The sequence below is a fragment of the Danio aesculapii genome, chromosome 2, assembly GCF_903798145.1.
Source record: "Danio aesculapii chromosome 2, fDanAes4.1, whole genome shotgun sequence".
Classification (NCBI taxonomy): domain Eukaryota; kingdom Metazoa; phylum Chordata; class Actinopteri; order Cypriniformes; family Danionidae; genus Danio; species Danio aesculapii.
In genome coordinates this window covers 20,252,520-20,274,952 of record NC_079436.1, presented here as the reverse complement: position 1 = coordinate 20,274,952, position 22,433 = coordinate 20,252,520, and the positions used below count along the sequence as shown (strand labels likewise).

Sequence of the window (22,433 nt, the reverse complement as noted above, 5' to 3'; positions counted from 1 at the left end):
AGAGTTCAGTCAAAGCAGGGTGAATCGGCTTTCAGCTACTACGCCCCTCGCTGCTGGAATCAGCTTCCAGAAATGATCAGATGTGCTCCAACATTAGGCACATTCAAATCAAGACTGAAAACACATCTGTTTAGCTGTGCCTTTACTGAATGAGCACTGTGCTACGTCCGACAGATCGAACTACTATGTTTTTCTCTTCTTTTTAACTCTTTTATAACACATTTTATCAGCTTTTATTTTATTTTATTTTTATTCTGTTTGTTTTTATTTCTCTTATAATTGTTTCTTTTATTCCTGTTTATGTAAAGCACTTTGAATTGCCACTGTGTATGAAATGTGCTATATAAATAAACTTGCCTTGCCTTGCCTTGCCTAAAGTGGTTTCAAATGGTCACAGGACCTTGAGAGGGGAGATCCAGAGTTTCAGTGTTTTAGCTTGCTTTTAAGTGTGTTTCAGCAGGTTGGCTTGATCTACATGGTTGAGCTTTCTCAATCTTCTTGGCACCACTGTCTTCTGGCAGTAAATTCCATGCACAGGTCGTCCCATTCAATCTTACAGGTGTTTTTAGCTCAGTGTCAGGAATGAAAAGCACGGGATTGTATGATATCAAAGGCAGTGAAAAACAGATCTTAACTACCTTCAAAATCAACCAGATGAAGGTATCTTGAGACAGGAACTGAACCTAAAATAGGATCTGAAGATTTAAAGTCAATATTGTTTAGCTTTCGCATACAGCTGAAAAGTTGCTTATTGACAGTTAATGATGTTTAAACTTAACATCAGACTATTGGGAATTTAACACAACTATATTTAGGTTTCACAGAAAATTATCCAGACAGTTCTGTGGGTGAAGATGCCTTGTTGATTCCAGATGTCAGAGGAAAATGACTTGACTGGTTCAGCTGACAAAGACAATGGCAACTCAAAAAAAAGTAACCATTAATTCCAACCAAAGTCTGCAGAAGAGCATCACTGAATGCACGAATCCAACCTTGAAGCAGAGGGGCTCCAGCAGTAGCAGAGTGGGTATTGCTGCAGCCCAGAGACTTCCAAGTAGGAGGATTACACCACGAGAAGGCTGGGTGGCCTCCAAGTGTGAGGGACTTACGCCACAAGTGCCTAGAGGGTTAGTGTAGGTACAGTAGATGTTATTAAAACACATCAGGCTACTGTGAAGATGGGTTTAGGGTTGGGATAGGTGTAGACATTCATAACACACAATAGGTCGGACTTGGTCTCTCTATGTATATTTATAAGATATGAAATAAATGAGAACTCCAGGAGGTTTGTACAGCCCACTTGGAGCTAAACTCCCATCCACTTGGAGTGACCAGCCCATTTAGAGTTGGCTCCGACCTCAGTTTATACCCTTCTCGAAGAGCAGCACTCTGGTTAAACTGAGACTACAATTCACACAAGCTCGAATAGAAATTGCACAATAAAAGAGAAAGCAAGTTGCCTGGTCTAATAGGACCATATCATGATAGGAACTAGTAATAGGAAATAACATGAAAGTATGCATCCATCGTGTACTACTGTTACTGCTGCAGCTTTGTGTAATGTGATGATAGTGTGATAGGCACACTTTGGAAACCTTTGTACCAACAGAGTGATGTGTAAATGCCTCAGTCTACCCGAGTATCATTGCTATACATGTCGATCCTTAATGACCACAGTGAACACATTTTGTGATGAATACTTATAGCAGCATTACACGTCAGGCCACAAAGCTTAAATCATCTCACCTCCTTTCACAGTTTTATGCAAAAGTTTGGGCACCCCTCTGTGGCTCTCTTTATAAGAGAAGATCAAACTGAAATGCCCTTTGGTTTCTAGAGAAAGCTTGATTATATCATGTTTCTCAGACAGAAGTTCGTAGTGTAGCAGTATTGAGATGTGTGAAATTCAATTGAAACTGAAAAATAGGCTATGCAAAAGCTTGGGCACCTTTTCTTTTGTGTGGATTTCAAAACCTGTAGTCACTTAATGCTGATTGATTACAACAAAAAATTTATTTGAGTGACTCAGTGAACCTTAACAATCCTAACACAGGTGCAACCAATCAGGAGTTAGTCGTGCTTCTCCTTATTGTGAACCAGAAAGTACCAACATGGGAACCTCAAAAGAACTTCCTAATGACCTACAAACTAGCGTAATTCACCAACATGAACGAGAAGGAGGTAAAAAGTTATTACAAAGGTTTAAAGTCTCTATCTCCACAGTCAGAAATATAATAAGAAAATGGAAGGCCACCGGAACAGTTTTTGTGAAGAAAATATGTGGTGGGCCAAGAAAAATACCTGAAAGGCAAAGGTGAAGAACGGCTCAAATGGTTAAAATGGTCACAAACAAACCACAGACCACCTCCAAAGAACTCCAAGACCACCAAAAATATACTGTGAACAAATGCCACAACCATAGGCACTTTGCATAGGGTCCATCATGCTGTGCAGATGTGTAGCAAGCACAGGTACTGGAAACCTTGTCAGAGTTAAAGGCAGCATGGATTCCACTCAATATCACCAGATTCTTAAAAACAAACTTCAGGAATCAGTCAAGAGGCTGAAGTTACAGCAGGGATGGATGTTTCAGCAGGACAATGACCCAAAGTACAGTTCCAGATCTACCAAGGAATTCATGCTTCAACACGATACAATGTTCCAGAATGGTCATCCCAGTCCCCAGACTTCAACATCATCGAAAATCTATGGATTGATTTGAAAAGGGCTGTTCATGCTCTGCACCAGCAAACCTGATTCGTTTTTTCCGGGAGTCTCCTGTATTTCAGACCCATCTCCTGCCCACCTCCCGGAATTCTCCCCCACCCCCCCCCCCGCTCCACAGCTTTTTTGTTCAGTCCCCATGCGCACCGAACCCACCATGCAACCATCTTCATACCTGCTTCCCAGTTCGCGCGCACCTTCACCCCCCGCACTTCACTACACGCACCCTCGGATAAAATCTCCCAGATTTTATGATCCTAATATTGGCAGGTATGGGAATGGTCCAAAATGTCTTCAGCAAGAATTCAGGGACTTATCCTTGGCTAAAAGAAGCACCTACAGGCAGCAAAAGGAGACTCTACAAAATGTTGATATCATTATTCTGTTAGGGTGCCCTAATTTTTGCACCTGTCTGTTTTTGTTATGATTTAAACTGCATTTCATCTGTTGACTAAATAAATGTTATGTCACAACTGAAATGCTGCTTTTTCTCTAGGGTATAACATCTATCCAAATTAAATTGCTGATTTGAAAGGTCAGCAGACCAATTCTGAAAATTATCAGGGGTGCCCAAACTTTTGCATAAAACTGTATGCTCAAATGAGATTCCTGTTGAGGATATGCAGCCTATGTGTGATGCCATCATGCCAATATAGACCAAAATCTCAGATGAATGTTCCCAGCAACTAGTTTAATTTATGGCATGAAGAATTAAGACAGTTCTGAAGGCAAAAAAGGGTCTAACCCAATACTAAAAAAGGTTTAAAAAAAAAAGGTGCACTTATTTATTTATTTTTGCTCCTATTCATGATGTTGCAGCATTATTAAGTAAAATCTAAAAATAATAATCTTAATTACCTAATATTCTGTATAAACAAATAAATGTTGCCCTAAATCTATGATGTCACTTAAGTTAATGATGTTTCAAGATAGAACATTCGTAATAAGAAAAGTAACATAAGACAACCTGAAGATGCACTGAAGAAACAGAAGCTGAAGTGAAGACAAGAAGTGAAGCAGCTGTCCCTTTTGTTTCAATGATTATATTTGAGAATCAGTTTTTGTGGAAATGATGCAGTATATAAAAAAGGAGACAGAAACTTACTAGAGCTAAATGTCACTAATCCATCCATTCCTGCACATCGCAGATGAGATATGTGAGGGTTTGCCTCTAAATAATAACCAACCACCCCGATTCATCCCCTGAGCCCATGTTTAACGGGACCCCAACCTGCTCAGATGTCTTTCAAATCATTTTCAAACTCATGTTCCAATTCTATGAATCTTTGCATATACATGATATACAACGTTGTCATTTTTACCCACTGGGGATTCAGTTTCCATATAAACATGAGCACAACTTTTGTATATGGACTGTCTTTTCTTGACAGGATTTACACCCAGAAAGGATGGGATGTGCCGAGGTTTTTGTAAATAAATATGTTAACAAATGCAGCTCAGGGACGCTCCCAGTGAACTACTAATGTTCTGGTATTTGGGACTTTTGGGATTTTTATAAAAAAGAAGAAAAAAAAAGACAAGTGGTAACAGGGCGCAGTCAATTCAGTCTTTCTAGGGCACAAGTGACAAGACATGAGGGGTGGGGTTTATCTACAAGGGGCGGGGCTAATTTCTCTCCTGCACAAACACAGTTTCCTGCGGACACAGTCCTGCTTCCTGCAGTGTAATGTCATAGTCCAAATGAGCGAGTCTTCGGCGGGGGAAGTTGGTGACAAGTTCAAAGCGTTCATTGGGGAATCCCTTAGACTGAACGTGTCTCACCAGTGCCTACAAGAGAAGAACAAAGATCAAATAAAATGAATGATAAAAAACTGATTTTTTTTTCTCAGTGAGGAGTTGCAGCTGGAAGCGCATCCACTGTGTAAATACGTGCTGGATAAGTTGGCGGTTCAATCCGCAGTGGCAACCCCTGATTAATAAAGTGACTAAGCCGAAAGGAAAACGAATGGCATAAATACTGATTTTTGTTTTGGATATTTAGGCCAATAGTAGCTTAAACTGGAAAGCATCCAAAGTCAGGACTCACGCTCAAATTCATCGTAACACATATTAATGGTGGTGCAGGGGTGTGTAATCTTTATTGTCTATCCAAAACTTCTAATAATTGTTTTAGCGATGTAGAGGACGTTATCGAATATGTAATTCACTTCAATCACTAAAAACAAACAAGAACTCACCTTTAGTGTCCAAAAGCATATACTGTAAATATAAATGAAAGATGAAGCACATAATTTAACTTATTAAAGCAAAAATATCCCTGTTTGTTTGTTTGTTTTTTGTAAATAAAATACTACGTAATCAACTATTTCCATCAAACTATTTCTATGCGCATTTTGGAGATGTGCATAAAAAAAATGGTTGATTGAAACGCCAAGATGAGCATAAAAACGTATGCTTTGTGCATAACTGAGTAGGATAAACTTTATATTCAATAAGAAAAGATGCACATAAACTACGATGGAAACAATTTTACTGAACAAATTCCAGTATACGCATTAAAAAAGTTGTGTGATCATGTGAAAATGTGTGTAAACAGACAAACCAGCAGGCTGAGCACACTGTAAAACATCTGAAATGTTGTATTGGTCATTCTAAAACGCCTCAACCATTTCAGTATTAGTGTTATTTTATTATTATCTCCAGAATAGTCAAGAGCGTCTGTGCTCCATTTGTCATGATCACGCCTTTGAACGCCACCACACGTTCAATGCGTGTCAGCATTATCTTCTGAGGCGCAAGTCATTTATTAAAGAAAAGACTGACGCAGCTTCTCCTACCGCAGCAAATTCGGTTTTTACTGTTGATATTTGGCGCAAGTTTATCAGGAAGTAACGGTTTTGTTCGCTTTGACTCGTTGGATGGAAACACTGCTTTAATCACACGTCTTTTATGTGATATTTTAGTTTTGCGTATAAATTTAATTTGCATTTGGATGGATGAATGGAAACTAGTGTCACACAAGTAAGACAATATGAGTGCAAATGCAAACATAGAAAGCAAAAAGACCTGATAGACAATGGTTTACAGTGAATTTATAACAGCTAAGATCCATTGTTAAGGCTGGTTCACACTGTGTGATTTTTTTTTTTAATAATCCTGAATTTTTGTAGCATGTCAGACAGCCCGTACAAGGCTCCCGTGTCATACTGTAAGATCACAGCCATCATAATGTCCGACTGAACGACAATGAAGATGCACCAAACATGGAAGAAAACTCCTCCAGAGTTTCACATCATCCACCCATGACACTTTCACTATCCCGCCTTCTGAAATGATTCCTCGCAGCAAACAAACAATCTGTGGCAGCAATTTTGCACACAGCACGCCTCAATAATAAAACCAGGAAGAAAAAAAAGCTGTTTTGGTCATTTTAATTGCCGCATGGATTGTGTGCGTCATCAGATTCTGAGCTCCTATTGATTCTTAGATTGACGCTCATTGCAGCTGTTGTCACACTGCAGGAAAGTGTCTGAAATCTTCTGACACTGCCAGAACTTCATCGGAGGAAAAATCTGATCGCAACTGCCATCAAGTGGCTCTCTGTGAACATGTCAAGCCAATGATCAAAGACCACAGATTTTAGCCTAGGATTTCAGGAATCTCACAATGTGAGCAGGGCTTTACGCACAATCATCACTGTAGTGTTTTGCTCCTGAAATCCATTTTAAAATAGATCAGGTAAGTTAAAGGTGCTATTATCCCATATAATGAAAATCTGCATATACCTAGGTATAGTTGAATAAGGGTTTAGTACCTAAAAATGACAAAATCATGGTGAAAACAGGCTAATCAAAACAAAACACAGATTCTGTCAAACTAGACGGGATCATTAATATGCACGGCCCAGGCTGTTTGATTGGCCACGGCGTTTCCTAGTGAAATTACAACAATGATCATTTTTACCCTTATTTTTAAGTTTATCTGAGCTTGTATCATATATATTATGTAGATGGGACTCTTATTTTGAAAACAGGAAAGGCAGAAAGAGAAAGTGAGCAGTTCTGTGAAACAAGCAGCCATTCGTTTCATTTGTTCACAGCTCATCAGAACGCCAAATGCGGGATTATACAAATTACACATTTATTCAGCACCACCTCAAAGAGGAATGAGGTCTGTTTAAATGTATATTTGGATAGTTTAACATGTTTACCATTTTACGGCTGTAATGAGGTAACAAACACATGTAGACTATAATAACTATATATAGACATGTGGAGTATAATTGTTTAATGCACGTTTATGCATTGTGCCATATTACTTTTATGCAGAGGTTGAAATTAATTTCTGCCAGTGTTTTCCAGTACAGCTACAGTACTAAAAGAGCTAGGTGCTCTTTTACACTTTTATTTGCTTACTTTATCCATTTTTATAATGCATTTTAATGTTTTTAAATCACAATGGTTCTTTGTTAAGTGAAAAAGGTTATTTAAATTGTTAATAAAAGAACAATACTGTAGTTAAGAATAGCAATATATCTGTGAAACTATTCACTACTGTCAAAATATTGCGCAAAGAATATTTGAGGTCACGTTTCCAATGCCAACAAAGTTAACAATTGTAACAAGTGAAGGCCATACCCACCATGAGTTTAGCTTTAGCAGACAATGCTATCTGTTCCCTTTGGCCATCTGGATATCGCAGCATTAAGCGGGCCTTTGGACCTGTGGACAGAGTCATTTTAATATATTTATTAATGTGTTCCCAATCAGCATGTATGAATATTCAGATCCTTTATGTATAAACAATCAAAAAGGGAAAAAGCTGTCATCATTACCTCACCCTGATGTCATTTTGAAGTGTATTGGCTAAAGTTTAAATACTAGCTCTTTTCTATAACACAGCTTAAATAAATGGCAGAACCAAGTCTGTTCGGGGGAGCTAGTGAGTGCCGAATGGAGTAGTTGTGTTTCTGTGGTCCTCCTCTCTATTTTTGACATTATTCGGTCATTATTTTGATTACTTGGTTTCTTTGGCATTATTTTATATTTCTGTTGTGTAAATATCAGCATAATGACTAAGCCTAAAGCCAAAAAAAGAAAGAACATGGATAAATCATCGACTGATCTTCATCCTCAGTCACAGCCGGGAATGGCTGACAAGGCCGCATCAACCTCTGAGTTAAGTGTAGCGTCTGAGGCAGAATCTAACAGTATTCTACTGGCAAAACAAAATATGAGAACCAAGTCTGATCCTTCAGTCTGAAACTCTATTAGATAACCAAGACTTGCAATACAGCACACAAGTACAGGATAGGAAACTTATGGCCGACTGTTGTTTACATGCTCAGAACCTGTTGATGAGGCTGTGGATTAAAACTAATGTAATAAATAAGATTAAGTTTTTGACACAGACTGATGGTTTTGCATCAAAGACCTCAATATATAATCGAAAGCCATGGGTATTCATTTTGCTTTGCCTGGTTATGTTTTTATTTTTACTCTTAAAGTGATGGATGACTTGCAAATTCTGAATCATCACAGGATACATTTTACACTTCTGAAGACCTACATCTTCTTGGATGACCTGAGGGCGAGTAAATTAACAGCATTTTTTTTTTTGATGAACTGTCACTTTAAGGTGCCTTCGTGGTAGGGCTGCACGATTCTGGCTAAAATGAGAATCACAATTTTTTTTTTGCTTAAAATAAAGATCAAGATTTTTTCATGATTCTGTAGACGTAAAATAAAGGTTCATATAAGATGGCTATTATTATTGTTATTTCTCAAACATATGGTAAAACAGCAATAATATTAGGACCATATTTACAACTTTATTACCTGTTATTCACAGCAGTAGTGCAACCTCTCTTAAACAAACAGTGTGTCAGCTCACGTGAGATTTCGCAGCCGTGAATACATTATTACACAAAGACAGAAATTACATTTTTAAGTGAATTTCACCTTAAAAATACAGTATGTTGACCATTTGGAGGCGTCTACGTTGCTGAGCAACATATATAGAACAATAAGGAGACTTGTCCGACCGCCTTTATGCTTCTCTCCTGAACTTGAAAATATAATTGGCTGAATCGTAGAGATGCTGGATTAAGATCGTGTGGGGGGTTGAATCGAGATCACAATCTTTTTGCGATAAATCATGCAGCTCTACTTTATAGTGCTTTATTATTGAGTTGGGAGATTTTTTAAAACTATTTTTGATAAAAATAAAACTTTAGAATGACATGAGGGTGAGGAATAGACAACACTAATTAATATTCAGTCATCGCTGTTTACACAATATACCGTTGTCGTCTGGATCTGCTGTGCTGGTGCCGGCCGGTTCTGAAGGCTGCTGTGATGTGGATCTGTGGTTTTCTGCTTGTCCCATCTGACTGTGATTGAGTCCTGCCGGCTCAAGGTGGTTCTTCTTACTCTCCTCTTTTCTGTGGCACAATTCTTTATGGGGGGACTTCCTGTGATGGGCGGGGCTATCTGATCTGGTGGGAGGGGCTAATTCTGTGGAGGTGTGTCCATCTAAAGAATCCTCCCCTGCTCCAGCCTCATTATCAGAGCCATCGACTGAGATCAGACCTTCACTGTCAGAGAAAGGCTCTGCATCTGAATCATCATCTGAGCGCGACTCTGCCTTTTCTTGAGCGGACTCGTAGTGCGTTTCTTGAAGAGACGCCCGGATGGCAGCTTCTAACTGACTGTCCTCGCTGGCATCTATCAAACTCTCCTGCATGGACATAAAATAATGTGATGACAAGGAAAGATGCGTAAAATGCTCTTTCTAGATGATGACTTTACACTTACAGAACGAGCCCGTTTGGCGGGAGGTTGACTGGACTGTCCATCCAGCTGACCGTGCTCTGATAGGAAGCCTGTGACCTGATCCATGAATGAGGTCACGTCCAGCTGGTTCCACTCAACCATCTTTTGTCCTGTTTGCAAGACATGAAAATTAGATATTAGATGCAAATTAGAGAAATATTAGATAAGAAGTGTGCATACTTGAGCTTAAAAAAAGTATAAAGTCCACTCCAGCACTCAAAAAAGGACTTTTGTTGCTTGTTCAAACAACTTATTCAAAATGAGTTGAAGTTGTTTTTGGGACAACCTAATTGTTTAATGTTGAATCCACTTAAATTTTCCGAAATGATTAAGCTAACTCAGTTGATTTGTGTTGGGACAACATAAAGGAATGGTGTGGAAGCCTTCATTTTTTCAGTGAAAGGAAGATACATTGTTTTCTCTTTTCAAGACCTACAAAAAAAAGCCTAGTTTAGAATACAAGCATTGTTTTATGGGGTTTATGATGTCACAAAGCTGCCCAAAGCCTGCCAACAAAAAAATAGAATAGTTGGGATAGAAAGGGGTAAAACAACAGTAAAACTGCCACTCTGATATGTCTTGTAATATCTGCGCATGTGAAGGTTCTGTGCAATCCTCTTGACCAATGTTCTCTGCTCAAATTGATTATATTGTTTAATATTTTATATATTATTTATCTGATTCTCAAATGTGTAAAAGACATTTCGTTGTTTAAACATTTTAATATTGATCATACAACTTGATCTGTGGTGGGGGATAAGTGCTGCTGAATATACAACATGTTAACTTCTCACAAAATATATGAATGTGACTGTTTAACTGGTTGAGGAATAGAGTAAATGTCGTAGCTACCTAAACATTGTGTGAATACTATCACACACCTTCAGATTATGTGTAGAATGATTGTCATTGCCATAGACATCAGCATGGATTTTACAAATCATAAATGCTTTGTTTTGCTAGTACACTTGTGTATTCAAATGTTTGAAACCCAAAGCTATTATAATAACACAAATTATGTCAAACATGATGGGCAAAACATGAGAATGTTTTAGTACACCCCTCCCCAAACAGAATCAAGATTTTCTGAAAGAGCATAATAGGACCCCTTTACATAGACTGCAAGCATTAACTACCCTTAAAACACATTAAATACCAGTACAGCATTATTTTGTATTCCTGGAATACCCATGTGAAAAATAGGCATATGAAGCAATGAATGAGCACATAATTTGACGTTTGCATGTTACCATGTTATTACCATATTTCTACAATGTTTTTATACAATTATCACTTTTTAGCTCATTTTTTTTAAAATTGCATGGAATATTAACTGAGTATTCGTGAACTACAGCAAAATCAATGTCATGTAAGAAATAGGTTTATCCAAATCTGAAGCGTTTAATTTGAATATATTTTTACATGAAATTAATAGGATCAAATAATTAATGTTGGTGACAAGTTGACATAGGTTTGAGGCTTGAATATTTGTGAAGCATACTTTATCTTTATTGTTTTGTTTTAAGGTATAGACAATAGAATATTTCATGTTTAAATAAGCGTAGAGGTATTTGTTTTTACAAACTGAACTTGCATTAACATTAATCTTGTTATGAGTTCATATTGTTAATTAGGCGGATTCATATCGCAAAAGAATATGTTTATTACAGGACAACAACACCACCACCAACATCAATTAATAGATCACGACCATTATGCTTTATTGTCTGCAAAACAAAAACATGCATCATTGGGAGAAAAGGTTGCCTCTTGTGTCTCACCTGTACGGGGGTCCAAGATAGAAATATAGGGGAACTTGTTAAGCTTGTAAAACTGAATGTACCTCTGCCCTTCCTCACTGTCATGGTAAACCTGTAAATAAAAATAACTTTCCTAAACAATTCAACAGCTAACAATCACAAGACAAGCCAAATCACGTCACATCAAAAGCAGATGAAGAGACAGAAGACATTCATAATGTCCATTTAAATGTACCTGCCAGAATATGAAGTGTTCTCGGATGATGGTTTTGACAGCATCATTGCTCCACACGTCCCGGTTCAGACACTGACAGGCGAAATCCTGCACATTCTGAATGTTGATCATCAGCCATTTGTTCTCAAGCTGCCCTGAGTCTTTTGCCTAAGGTGACAAATACATATGCAATAAGCTACATAATATTGATACACATAATGGCTTGATATGGAACATAAAGGGATGTTATGCAATTTTTTTAAAATTTATACTAAACCAATGACTCTTGTAAGTGGATATTTCCCAATCCTTTGTAAGATACTGTTTTTTTGTGTGCATATATCCTACAAAAGCAGTATTTTATACATTGTTTAGTCAAATCTAATGTTTTTTTAATCATATCTAATTAAAACTGTTATTAATTTCCTGAATTAGCTATCTATCCATCTATCTATCTATCTATCTATCCATCTATCTATCTATCTATTTATCTTTTTTTAAAAGAACTATTCCTGCCATTTTGCCTTTATTATTACAGAACAGTATAGTATAGAAAGTGAAGTTGAAGAGTCTTCATATAGCCAGGTATGCAATCCAGGATTACTGTCCATTAAGAAATGATTGAGCTTCATTTGTATTCATGAGAAAAAAACATTTTGTCTGCTTCAACACTTTATGCGACACATTATGAAATAACGCAACCAGCAACTTCATATTTTTTGCTGCAACTGCACTTTGAAAAGTGTCCAAATGTGAGTGAAAACAGCAACACCGGCAACAATGATCAACAGATAGTGATTTTAATATCTTTTCCATTTAAATTTTTGTTTGTTTCAGTAATTCTGTTTCATCTTATTTACTCTATGTTTTTAATGTCTCTCTATCTAATTTTGTTAGTTTTGTTTAGTGTAGTTTCAAATTCAAATCACAAGCGAACCATCAGGCCCTTCTAGACTCTAAAGGGTATCACACACCGGATGCGCTGCTCAGTTTGACAGTTTAAAGTAGCGCACACAAGCTGCTCAGAACATGACAGTTTAAAGTAGCGCACACCTGACTCGCACAATCGCACACTATTTAAAATGAAACTAATCAGATGGCACTCTGTGGCGCGGCAGAAATATGAATAGTTTTCTGAGTCGTGGCTGGGCGCCATGGACAGCCACCGACTTGCGGCGCCAGTGTGTGTACCCTGATAAAAACCTATGTTTAGAATTATGAAGTGCATGGCGCTGCGTGGTGCGATGCAATGCACCGCCTCTGGTGTGCGACCCGCTTAAGAGAGAGCCTAAACTACTATAATAAAACATTATTTACATTTCTTTTTTTCATTAAAATATTTCTATTACTTATGAACTTAATGAAACAGAACAATAAAGGATGTGAATTATCCAATCACTGGATGTAAAGCTAATGTGTTTAAACTAAATCAGCGATGAAGCTCACCGTCTCAAAGCTGCCTTTGTGCATGAGTTCGATGGGGGGACGGAAGAGATCAGCAAGCGTGCTCAGCTTCTTGTCCACTGCACTTCCGTTTCTCAACTCCTGCTCCTGTCGGACTGAACATTCACAGCACAACATCAAAGGACTGATCAGACCATCTACAGAATAGGTCTCAAACTCAAACACAGGCTGTTTCTTAATATGCTTTCTTGAAGACCGCAAGAACAGAGGATGTGTGAAACTTCCCAGATGTGTTCTTGATATCGAGGATGCATCGATGCAGACTTGAGCACCTCTAGAAGTCCCAGAAGTCATTGCAACTGGAGGTGGGAAGCGCAGCATTTAATATAGGTTTATTATTAAAGTTCAGAGATATAACTTATTTACCTCAGGAGTTTCCTTAAATAAGAATGAAAATCTTAATAATGGTATAAACACATTAAGGGTCTTTATTTGCTGACATTCCTATTAAATCTGTTTTATTTATATTTGCAATAAATATTTATAATGTCTTTATGCAGAGTATATATTTTGGAAAAACAATAAATCATTGTATAAATACTGTAATGTTTAAATTATTTTCAGTTAAAAACGCGTGAAGGTCATGTGACCATCAGGAAAAATGCAGCATCTCATTTCTCACAGGACACGTTCTCTGTTCTCGTGGTCTCCTGAGTTCGTTCTTCCGAAGACACCTGGCAAGACCGGTCTTCACAAGAACGCAAGTTCTTGGAATTGAAAAAACAGCTACAATCAATCACATGCTTAATCAAACACAGCTGATGCAACTAATCAAGGTGTTCAAGACTACTAGACACTACTAGATCAGCTGTGTTTGATTAGGGTTGGAGCAAAACTGTGCAGAGCTGCGGCCCTCCAGGAATTGAGATTGAGACCTATGAGCTACAGTATGTGCCATCTGAATGCTACACATGTACTTACTGGTTTCAGTCTGAAAATCCCGAAATCCATCAAAGATTGATCGTGCTGGTCTCCGTCTCTTTGGTACTGAGAAAGAGAGATGTTATTAGATTAGTGAACAGACAGAACAGATTTCAGCTGGGTTTTATGAGAGGGTTTCTCACTGGATAATTGTCATTTTCCTTTCACTTTATTGCATTTAATGTTAATTTAGTAAAAGCTGTAAATGGTCACGATATCTACATTTTGCTGTAAACAGCTGCAATAATCTCTAAATAAATACAATTGGCTTTTTTATAAGTGAAATCATTACAATTATAAATTATATAATATATAAATTGCCCATTAGCTATATTAGACCCTTTTCACAATGATGTCACTTCACATACCCCTACTTTTGTGTACTTTTGTGTGTATTTTTAGTCCCGTTTTACCTTTGAATGAATGGGAGACTTCTCTGGAAAATTTACAACTGAAAATATTAACATTGCACATTGTGATTTACGTCTGTTTAAGTATTGGACATGTGTCCAATGTTTCAATACTTTCAATACTGTGTCCATGTTTCAATACTGAACTGCTTTCAGAGTTTGAAACATTATTTTTATCAAGAAAAGTATATGTTTGCAACCTTTTCACTTACTAATTCAGTTTATTTCCTCAATAATGGATTTATTTTTACTTTGATGCTGCAGTGAATATAAATGCATATTACTTGTTATGTGAATGTTCCAGCATGAGTAAAGTTCTTTATTAAATTTTCTCATATTATCTCGTAAGTATTTCATCTATAAATGCACTGATCCATAAATTTATTTTTTTCAGTTTCTCCGTTTGAATGAATTAAGAGCTTTAGACAGTGTCCAGCCACCTAGTGGGTGGTTTTAATTTAATATCTGTATACCTTTTACCCTAAAAAATAAATACAAATAATTTCATAATCCAAAAATGCTGCATTTTAATCTTATAATTAAAATGCAGTGTTCTTATTTTTAGGAAACAGCCATAGTGACCATCTAACCATATCTGTAGTAAATATACAGCTGACTGGGCGAATTCTCTATGGGGATTTCTGTGTAGATGAAAGTAAAGATACACTGCATGGAGTGAAACTGGACACGGTGTGACATCATGTGAAAAGGGTCTATATAACTAGTATTGTTGTTTTTACAATAATGGTTATAGTAACAATTTCAGCTAAATTTGATGTAACAACAAAAAAATTTGCTCCACTTTAAAAGAAAAACATTTACTTGCTTGTCATCTGACCATCCGCCATGTTCAATTACATTTTTAATGACTAAAAGATTATAGGAGAAACACTGAGGCCTGTTGCATAAAACCAGTTTGAGTTTTTACCCAGTTAAGTCCACGGTTAGTTTGAGCAAACTTGAGTTTTCGTGCTCAAAAAGAGGTTGGTTTTGATTGGGTTTTGTTGCCACGGTAACTAATACTTCATGGCAAACCTGCTCCAGAGCAAGTTTTTTTTGGTTAGAGATTGTGAAAGCAAACTGGCCCATTCAGCTTTGCGTAAAGTCATGTGTTTCTGATGCAATAAAGCCACATGCATTTTTTGCTCCAAATTAAAGGTTTTTTTACACAAGAAAAGTCACATTTTTGTCTAATAATATTTTTTGCCTGCTAATAATTTGTTTATAATATATGAATTATAATCATTTATACTTTATACTTTTGACTTGCCAATTAATATGACTAACCACTTTAAATGAACATTTAGATCTAAATATTAAAGTATAAATTAGCCCTAATTCATAAAGCTTTTAAAATAACCGTCTCATGAGTTGTTTGTGAACCTACATTATTAAAACAAATGATTGATTTGCATTGATGTAATAATAATAATAATAATAATAATACTAGTAATAATAGTAATAATAATCATTTCTTTAAAGTTGCCTTCTAAACATCAGTAGACGTTTAATCAGCAGTTTAATCTAATCAGCAGTGTTTATTTCTGCCTTGTATACATGTTTAAATTCTTTATAAATCTAATAATGATGTCTTAATCTTCAACAGAAAAGTGAACTGTGCTGATTTTCTCACGATAACTGACTCAAATTAACTCTCTCTCTCTCTCTCTCTCTCTTTTGTGTCATATGATTGGCTGTTTCACTTTCATGTGCACGTGCTCCAGAGTTAATCGTTAAACCCAAAGTTGACAGCGAACATATATATCAAGCGTTGTGATTGAAACAACTTACCCTTATCTTAACCAGCTTACATTTCTTTGGATTTGTCAGACCCAAAATTTACTGCAAGCCAGAGTTTGTTCAACTAGCTTTCTGCAACATGCCTCTGTTCTAGACAGAATACATGTATAAATGTCATACCTCCAAACAGGGGCTCTGGCTCCACCAGAATTTCCTGCTTCTGAGGAATGGGTGCTCGCACTTCATCTCTGACAGAAATAAAGACAACATTCAGACTCACAGTGACTTAAACACATTAAAGTGAAGAGGCTGATCTGAGGTCAGACACTCACTCTACAGGGGAGATTCTGCTGCTGGACGCTCTGGCTGAACTGGCGCTTGTGCTGGGCTCCTCGGCGATGCCTCCTCCATCCAGAAACATGGTGACGGCCATCTCGAGGTTATTGTTACATGCTTCCAACATATGCTTCCCTACGCTCTCTGTGGCTCCTGCAAACAAACAAGAGCATCGGTTATGCGAGGGTAAACATCAATATTAGGAATATCAACATTAACGTACATATCAAAATAAAACATAAAAACAATATATATATAAATATATATATATATATATATATATATATATATATATAGAGAGAGAGAGAGAGAGAGAGAGAGAGAGAGAGAGAGAGAGAGATCTATATATATATATATATATATATATATATATATATATATATATATATATATATATATATATAGAGAGAGAGAGAGAGAGAGAGAGAGAGAGAGAGAGAGAGAGAGAGAGAGAGAGAGAGAGAGAGAGAGAGAGAGAGAGAGAGAGAGAGATCTATATATATATATAGAGAGAGAGCGAGAGAGAGAGAGAGAGAGAGAGAGAGAGAGAGAGAGAGAGAGAGAGAGAGAGAGAGAGAGAGAGAGAGAGAGAGAGAGAGAGAGAGAGAGAGATATATATATATATATAAAACTTACAACGTGGCTTTCATTACTTGTTTTAATGACTGAGACTGAGATTTTAACATATACATTATATAATTAGGAAGTCACAAACAGGTAACTTAAAAGAGTATATATAAAACTAGATATTAAAGTTTGAGGACAAACTTTATGGTGGCTTGAAAAGCAGAGTCTGAATTAGCATGTTACTAGCATGAATTAGCAAGTAACTAGCATGATTCTAACATAAATTAGCATGTAACTAGCATGATTCTAGCATGAATTAGCATGTTACTAGCATGTTTCTAGCATGAATTAGCATGATTCTAGCATGAATTAGCATGTTACTAGCATGTTTCTAGCATGAGTTAGCATGTTACTAGCATGTTTCTAGCATGAATTAGCATGTTACTAGCATGATTCTAGCATGAATTAGCATGTTACTAGCATGTTTCTAGCATGAATTAGCATGTTACTAGCATGTTACTAGCATGTTATTAGCATGATTCTAGCATGTTATTAGCATGTTTCTAGCATGAATTAGCATGTTATTAGCATGATTCTAGCATGAATTAGCATGGTTCTAGCATGATTCTAGCATGAATTAGCATGTTACTAGCATGATTCTAGCATGAACTAGCATGTTACTAGCATGATTCTAGCATGAATTAGCATGTTACTAGCATGTTTCTAGCACGAATTAGCATGTTACTAGCATGTTTCTAGCATGATTTAGCATGTTATTAGCATGATTCTAGCATGAATTAGCATGTTTCTAGCATGAATTAGACAATTGACTGGCATGACTCATTTTGTTCAGATAACAACATTTAAAATAGGATTAAAAGGGGAAGACTGATATGGCTGACAAATAATATATCATGCATCATTAATGTAGGCTAGCCTAATACAGCACAAATACTCAGTCAAATTTTCTTTTCTAGAGTTCATTTTTCTAGTGGTGTAACAAGCTATGAACACTGCATGATTGATTTGTTGGAGGTAAATGCAATGCTCAAAAAATTAAAATATAAATTTAACAAATCTGAAACCCTTGAAACAAACTTCGATATAAACAACTGCTTAAACATGAGCTAGAATAAAGATAGCCTAAATGCTTACAAGTTTAATATGCAAAACCTTACCATATTGCTCACAAAAACATCACAGAATCCCAAAAGTATAAAATGAACAAAGGCCAACATTAGTACTAGAAACTGCAACAAGTTTGATCCTGCACTTGCATTTTTGTAAGATTAATAGCTGATTTTGAGAATGGAATAGATACTAGATACTTTTGTATATTAGGGCCTGCACTGCAGGGAGATCAACCAATCATTTCTGACCACTATTGTTGTTTCACATACAGACTTTGCAAAAAGATTGCAATAGGCCTGCACGATAAATTGAGAGGAAAACGTTAATGCAATTTATCAAAGCTACAACTGTCATGCACATCTTGTCAGGAAAGCATGTAGGGCTGGTCAATTAATTGAAGGAAGATATTCATGTGCACTTTGGCAGTAAAACCAGCTCTGTAATCAGCAGTAAATCTCCGGCACCTGATTTCAGATTAGAGATTGACACCTGACAAGTTATGCAAAAAAGTATACAGATGATTTAAAGTTGAAGATTATCATTCAGATTTGACTGCTGTTTGCGTTACTTCTTGGTGAATTACGGCTGTGTTGCTGTTAGATATATTAAATAAAACACATGAATATACCACATTTTTACTCCAAACTCATCTCATAACTTCAGTTGAGTGTCTGAAATAAATCCTTCTGTGAATTAGTCATGTTGAACCAATACAAGTAGCTCAATCCTCTGTTGAATTTCCTTTGTCTCTTCTTTATGGCATATTTGTGCTCATCACCTGAAAGCGCCCTCTGGTCTTTGGAGGAGATTTACTACTGATCACAAAGCTGAGTTTTCGTGAGATGAGAATCGCAGCTTTTCAGAATCATGATCTCGATTTTTATTTCAATTAATCATCCAGCCCTGCAGATGTGTGATCAGCAGAAAATCTTTCCTAGATGCCAGACAAGGCGCTCACACCGAAACTCCAAACATCCACATAGCATTGCATTATAAACAGAAGATTTAACACTTTTCATTGCTTTTACGTAACTAATAAAAACACAACTATGAAATCATCTCACAGGAGGATTTATTTCTTTTATTATTATAGCTGGCAGCTAGCTTTCTGCTTCTCTTACATGGTTGCTCGGTCCAGGGGCGTAACAGCCATTTTAAAAGTGGGGGGGACAGCTGTATGGTCACCCAAAAAGTGATTAATGATTTATTAGCAATAAAGTTTATTTAATAATCTTTTAACCAAAATTCTAAAATAATTACAAAATATTAATAATAACAATAAATAAACAGAACCACACCTATTTAAATTAAGCATTACTCTGTGTGAAAATATTTTTAAATACTACAATGCAATTGCAAAATTGCAAGTTGATACTATAAATATAACGTGTATAGACATAGCCATGTGTACTTGCGGCCGATGCGTCATTCATTAAAGCAGAACACGCAGGATTCAACACATAAATTCACCAATTACCCCCCAAATACATGCAATTAAGTGGTTGGTGAACTTAGAGAGGAGTAGATTCAACTTTAATATGCATACCATTTACTCATAACAAGAGCAGATCCATTTTAATAGGCAAGTTTCTGACTAAAAACCCAGGATACTGGAACTGCGGTTTCAAATGTCTTCATGCTACTCTCTCACACACTAAATAACACTTAAGGATTTTCTTTGATTATATGGTGTCATATTATCTGCTAAACACAAATACAGTGCTGCGTCAACAAGGAGTGACATAGCTATACAATGTAGCATAACAGATGACCTTAAGCTGTTTGTTTTTGGAAAAATATAGTCATCGACCAAATTAAAAAAAAATTAAATTATAAGGTTAATAATATGAAGCACCCTATAAAATCAACCACACATTATAATAACGCATTTATAAATTAATCAGTAAATTCTTGGTAATTGCAGACAATTTTCTGCGATTGAACCCTGATAAAACTGAAATGTTGATTTTGGCTCCTGATAGCATCACCCCAATGTTTAGGCAAGTTTTGGACTGTTGTCATCTTCAAAATGAAGTGACATTAGAAATCTGGGTGTCATCTGTGACAGAGCTCTGTTTTCATAGTCATGTTAAGTCTGTTGTTTGTACATGCATCTGAGGAACATCGCAAAAATCAGAAAAAAAGATAGAGATGCTTGTTCTTGCCTTTATCTATTCAAAGTTGGACTATTCTGTCCACTTGTCTGAACAAATCATCTATGGAGTGATTGCAAGTTGTGCAGAATGTAGCAGCAAGGCTTTTAATCAACACCAGTAGGCGTCGCATGTTACTCTTGTGCTTAAGGCTCTTCACTGGAGTATATTTAAGATTCTGGTAATTACATATAGAGCTCTGCATGGTCAGGCACCCCTTTATATTCAGGATCTTTTACATAGTCTCTTGTCTCATGTAGCTGGTCTCTGAGGTTCTCTGGCCAAGACCTTTAAGCCATTCCCAGAACACATCAGAGTAAAAGTGACTGTGCCTTCTGTGTTCTGGCCCCAAGACTCTCACCCAATAGCACTGAGAACTCTGGGATCATCTTTTTGGTCAAGCTTTTAATTAACAGTATGGTGAGCTGGTTTTACATTAGTGTTTCTGTACTTGGATTTTTAACTTGTTTTAATATGTTTTCTTTTATAGATGTGTGTTCTTTTACCTGTTTTCCAGCTTTCTTTTATAGTAAAGCACTTTATGACTTAATGTCTGAGAAAGGTGCTATATAAATAAACCTTTACTTACGAACTCATTAAAAATGCATCTGCTTACTTTCTTTGTGTAGGCTCCCTTAACATTATTTGTCCATTTAAATAATAATTCATAAATTGTACAAACAGATTTTTTGCAGTTTTTCTGTTAATTTTAAAATAGATTTTTGATTTCTTTTAAAGCATAAGGCTGACTCCTAATCTTAATTTCATAGTTTGCAGGTATGTACAGCCATATAAATTATACAATTTAATCATAAATCAAATTAATATTACAATGTGAGCAATATATCCATGCAAGACATTCAGCTGGGCCTTCCTGACTGAATCTTCGTTGTAAAGTCATGACCATAAAAAGCAAACATAATGATATTTGAATAGCCAAATAAAGGTAAGGTAGCCCAAAACAAAACATTAGACAGTTCCATGAGTACCATACAATCTCATAAAACCAGTCTTTCATAGTTATATGGCTAATTTTGTGAAATAAATCGAGCAATCAAAATCTGAAACATGAAGGCAGATAAGCAGCGCGAGCTCGTTTCAGTTCTTATACCCCGCCTCTTCCGAACGCGCATGCGCACAATCAGCGCATCTTTCACCTTTACAAAAAAAGTAGCTGCGAAACATGGCTTGTATTTCTGACGAACACAACTGAAACTATGAAATGAAACACACATCATACGATGCCCTAAGGCAGCCGGCGTGCACACGTCTATAAACAGTACACCTGAACAGCCCGAGTGCGTTTAAAACGCATACATTCTGCGCGTTCCCTTCACTTAGATGCGAGTTGTGGGAAGCATACAGAAAAAAACGGATAAGTGATTGAGAATCAGCCTCCACAAACCGCCATGTTGTGGACTGAGGCTCACAGACACACTTGCTGAAGTTGCTGAACACTCGCGGTGGCTGAAAACATGCAAACACACACACATAACTTACACACACACTCAACCTGTAGCGTTTACATCTGGCGGAGGGAATAACAGCCGCGGAGTGAAAATCCCGCTGATGCACTAATCTGGCTTGAATTTAAAAGCTGTTACACATGTAGCAAGGCTTAAATAACAGAAATAGCGTCACATGCACACAAAAGTTCAGCCCGAAGGAGTTTCACATTAACGTGGGCGTACTTTATTTACTAGCCTACACCCTATAGCGTTTTTCTCTGCTATTTCTTTTCTTTTGCAGGCAAGTGGAGATAGCAGCTAGCTCTTTCGTGAGTCTCTTTCCTTTGCATGACAGAGGGGGCAGTAATGATGATGGCTCTCGATAATTCATGCCTACACACACAGCACTTCTAAACACCCCCCTTAATTACTCACGTGAAATTGCTTGTGCAAAAAATCCCGCAAATACAAAATGTCAATATTTACCAGTTATGGCTGTGAACTGTTGTATTAACCCGTTCACCCCCGGGGCTGATGCGTCTCCGAGAGTCGCCATCTTGCCGCCACTGACAACAACACGACTGCACGCATGCACTGGGTCGACCAATAGAATCTCTTTCTACGTCTGCCTCCGTGAGTCACGTCACCGAAGCTCTGGGTAATGTAGTTTATTCGTACTGTCACGGGCAAGATGTCACCGTGCTCTGTTTAAACCGCTGTATTTATAACAAATTGTCTGCCTGAGCCCTACTTGACTTTATTGGCTTCTGT

The 22,433-nt window shown here is 36.9% G+C and overlaps 1 protein-coding gene across 1 annotated transcript; it reads right to left on the bottom strand.

The window, feature by feature from the left end:
* Positions 1–3,753: 3,753 nt before the first annotated feature.
* Positions 3,754–22,233, bottom strand: ubxn7 (UBX domain protein 7). Its single transcript, XM_056466229.1, has 11 exons — positions 22,149–22,233; positions 16,360–16,516; positions 16,208–16,275; positions 13,878–13,943; positions 12,939–13,051; positions 11,514–11,660; positions 11,300–11,390; positions 9,501–9,628; positions 8,988–9,423; positions 7,327–7,406; positions 3,754–4,512 (listed from the first exon to the last, which is right to left on the bottom strand). Exons 1-11 carry the CDS (start codon positions 22,216–22,218, stop codon positions 4,351–4,353), a joined length of 1,518 nt encoding a protein of 505 aa, XP_056322204.1. The 5' UTR covers positions 22,219–22,233; the 3' UTR covers positions 3,754–4,350.
* Positions 22,234–22,433: the final 200 nt, after the last annotated feature.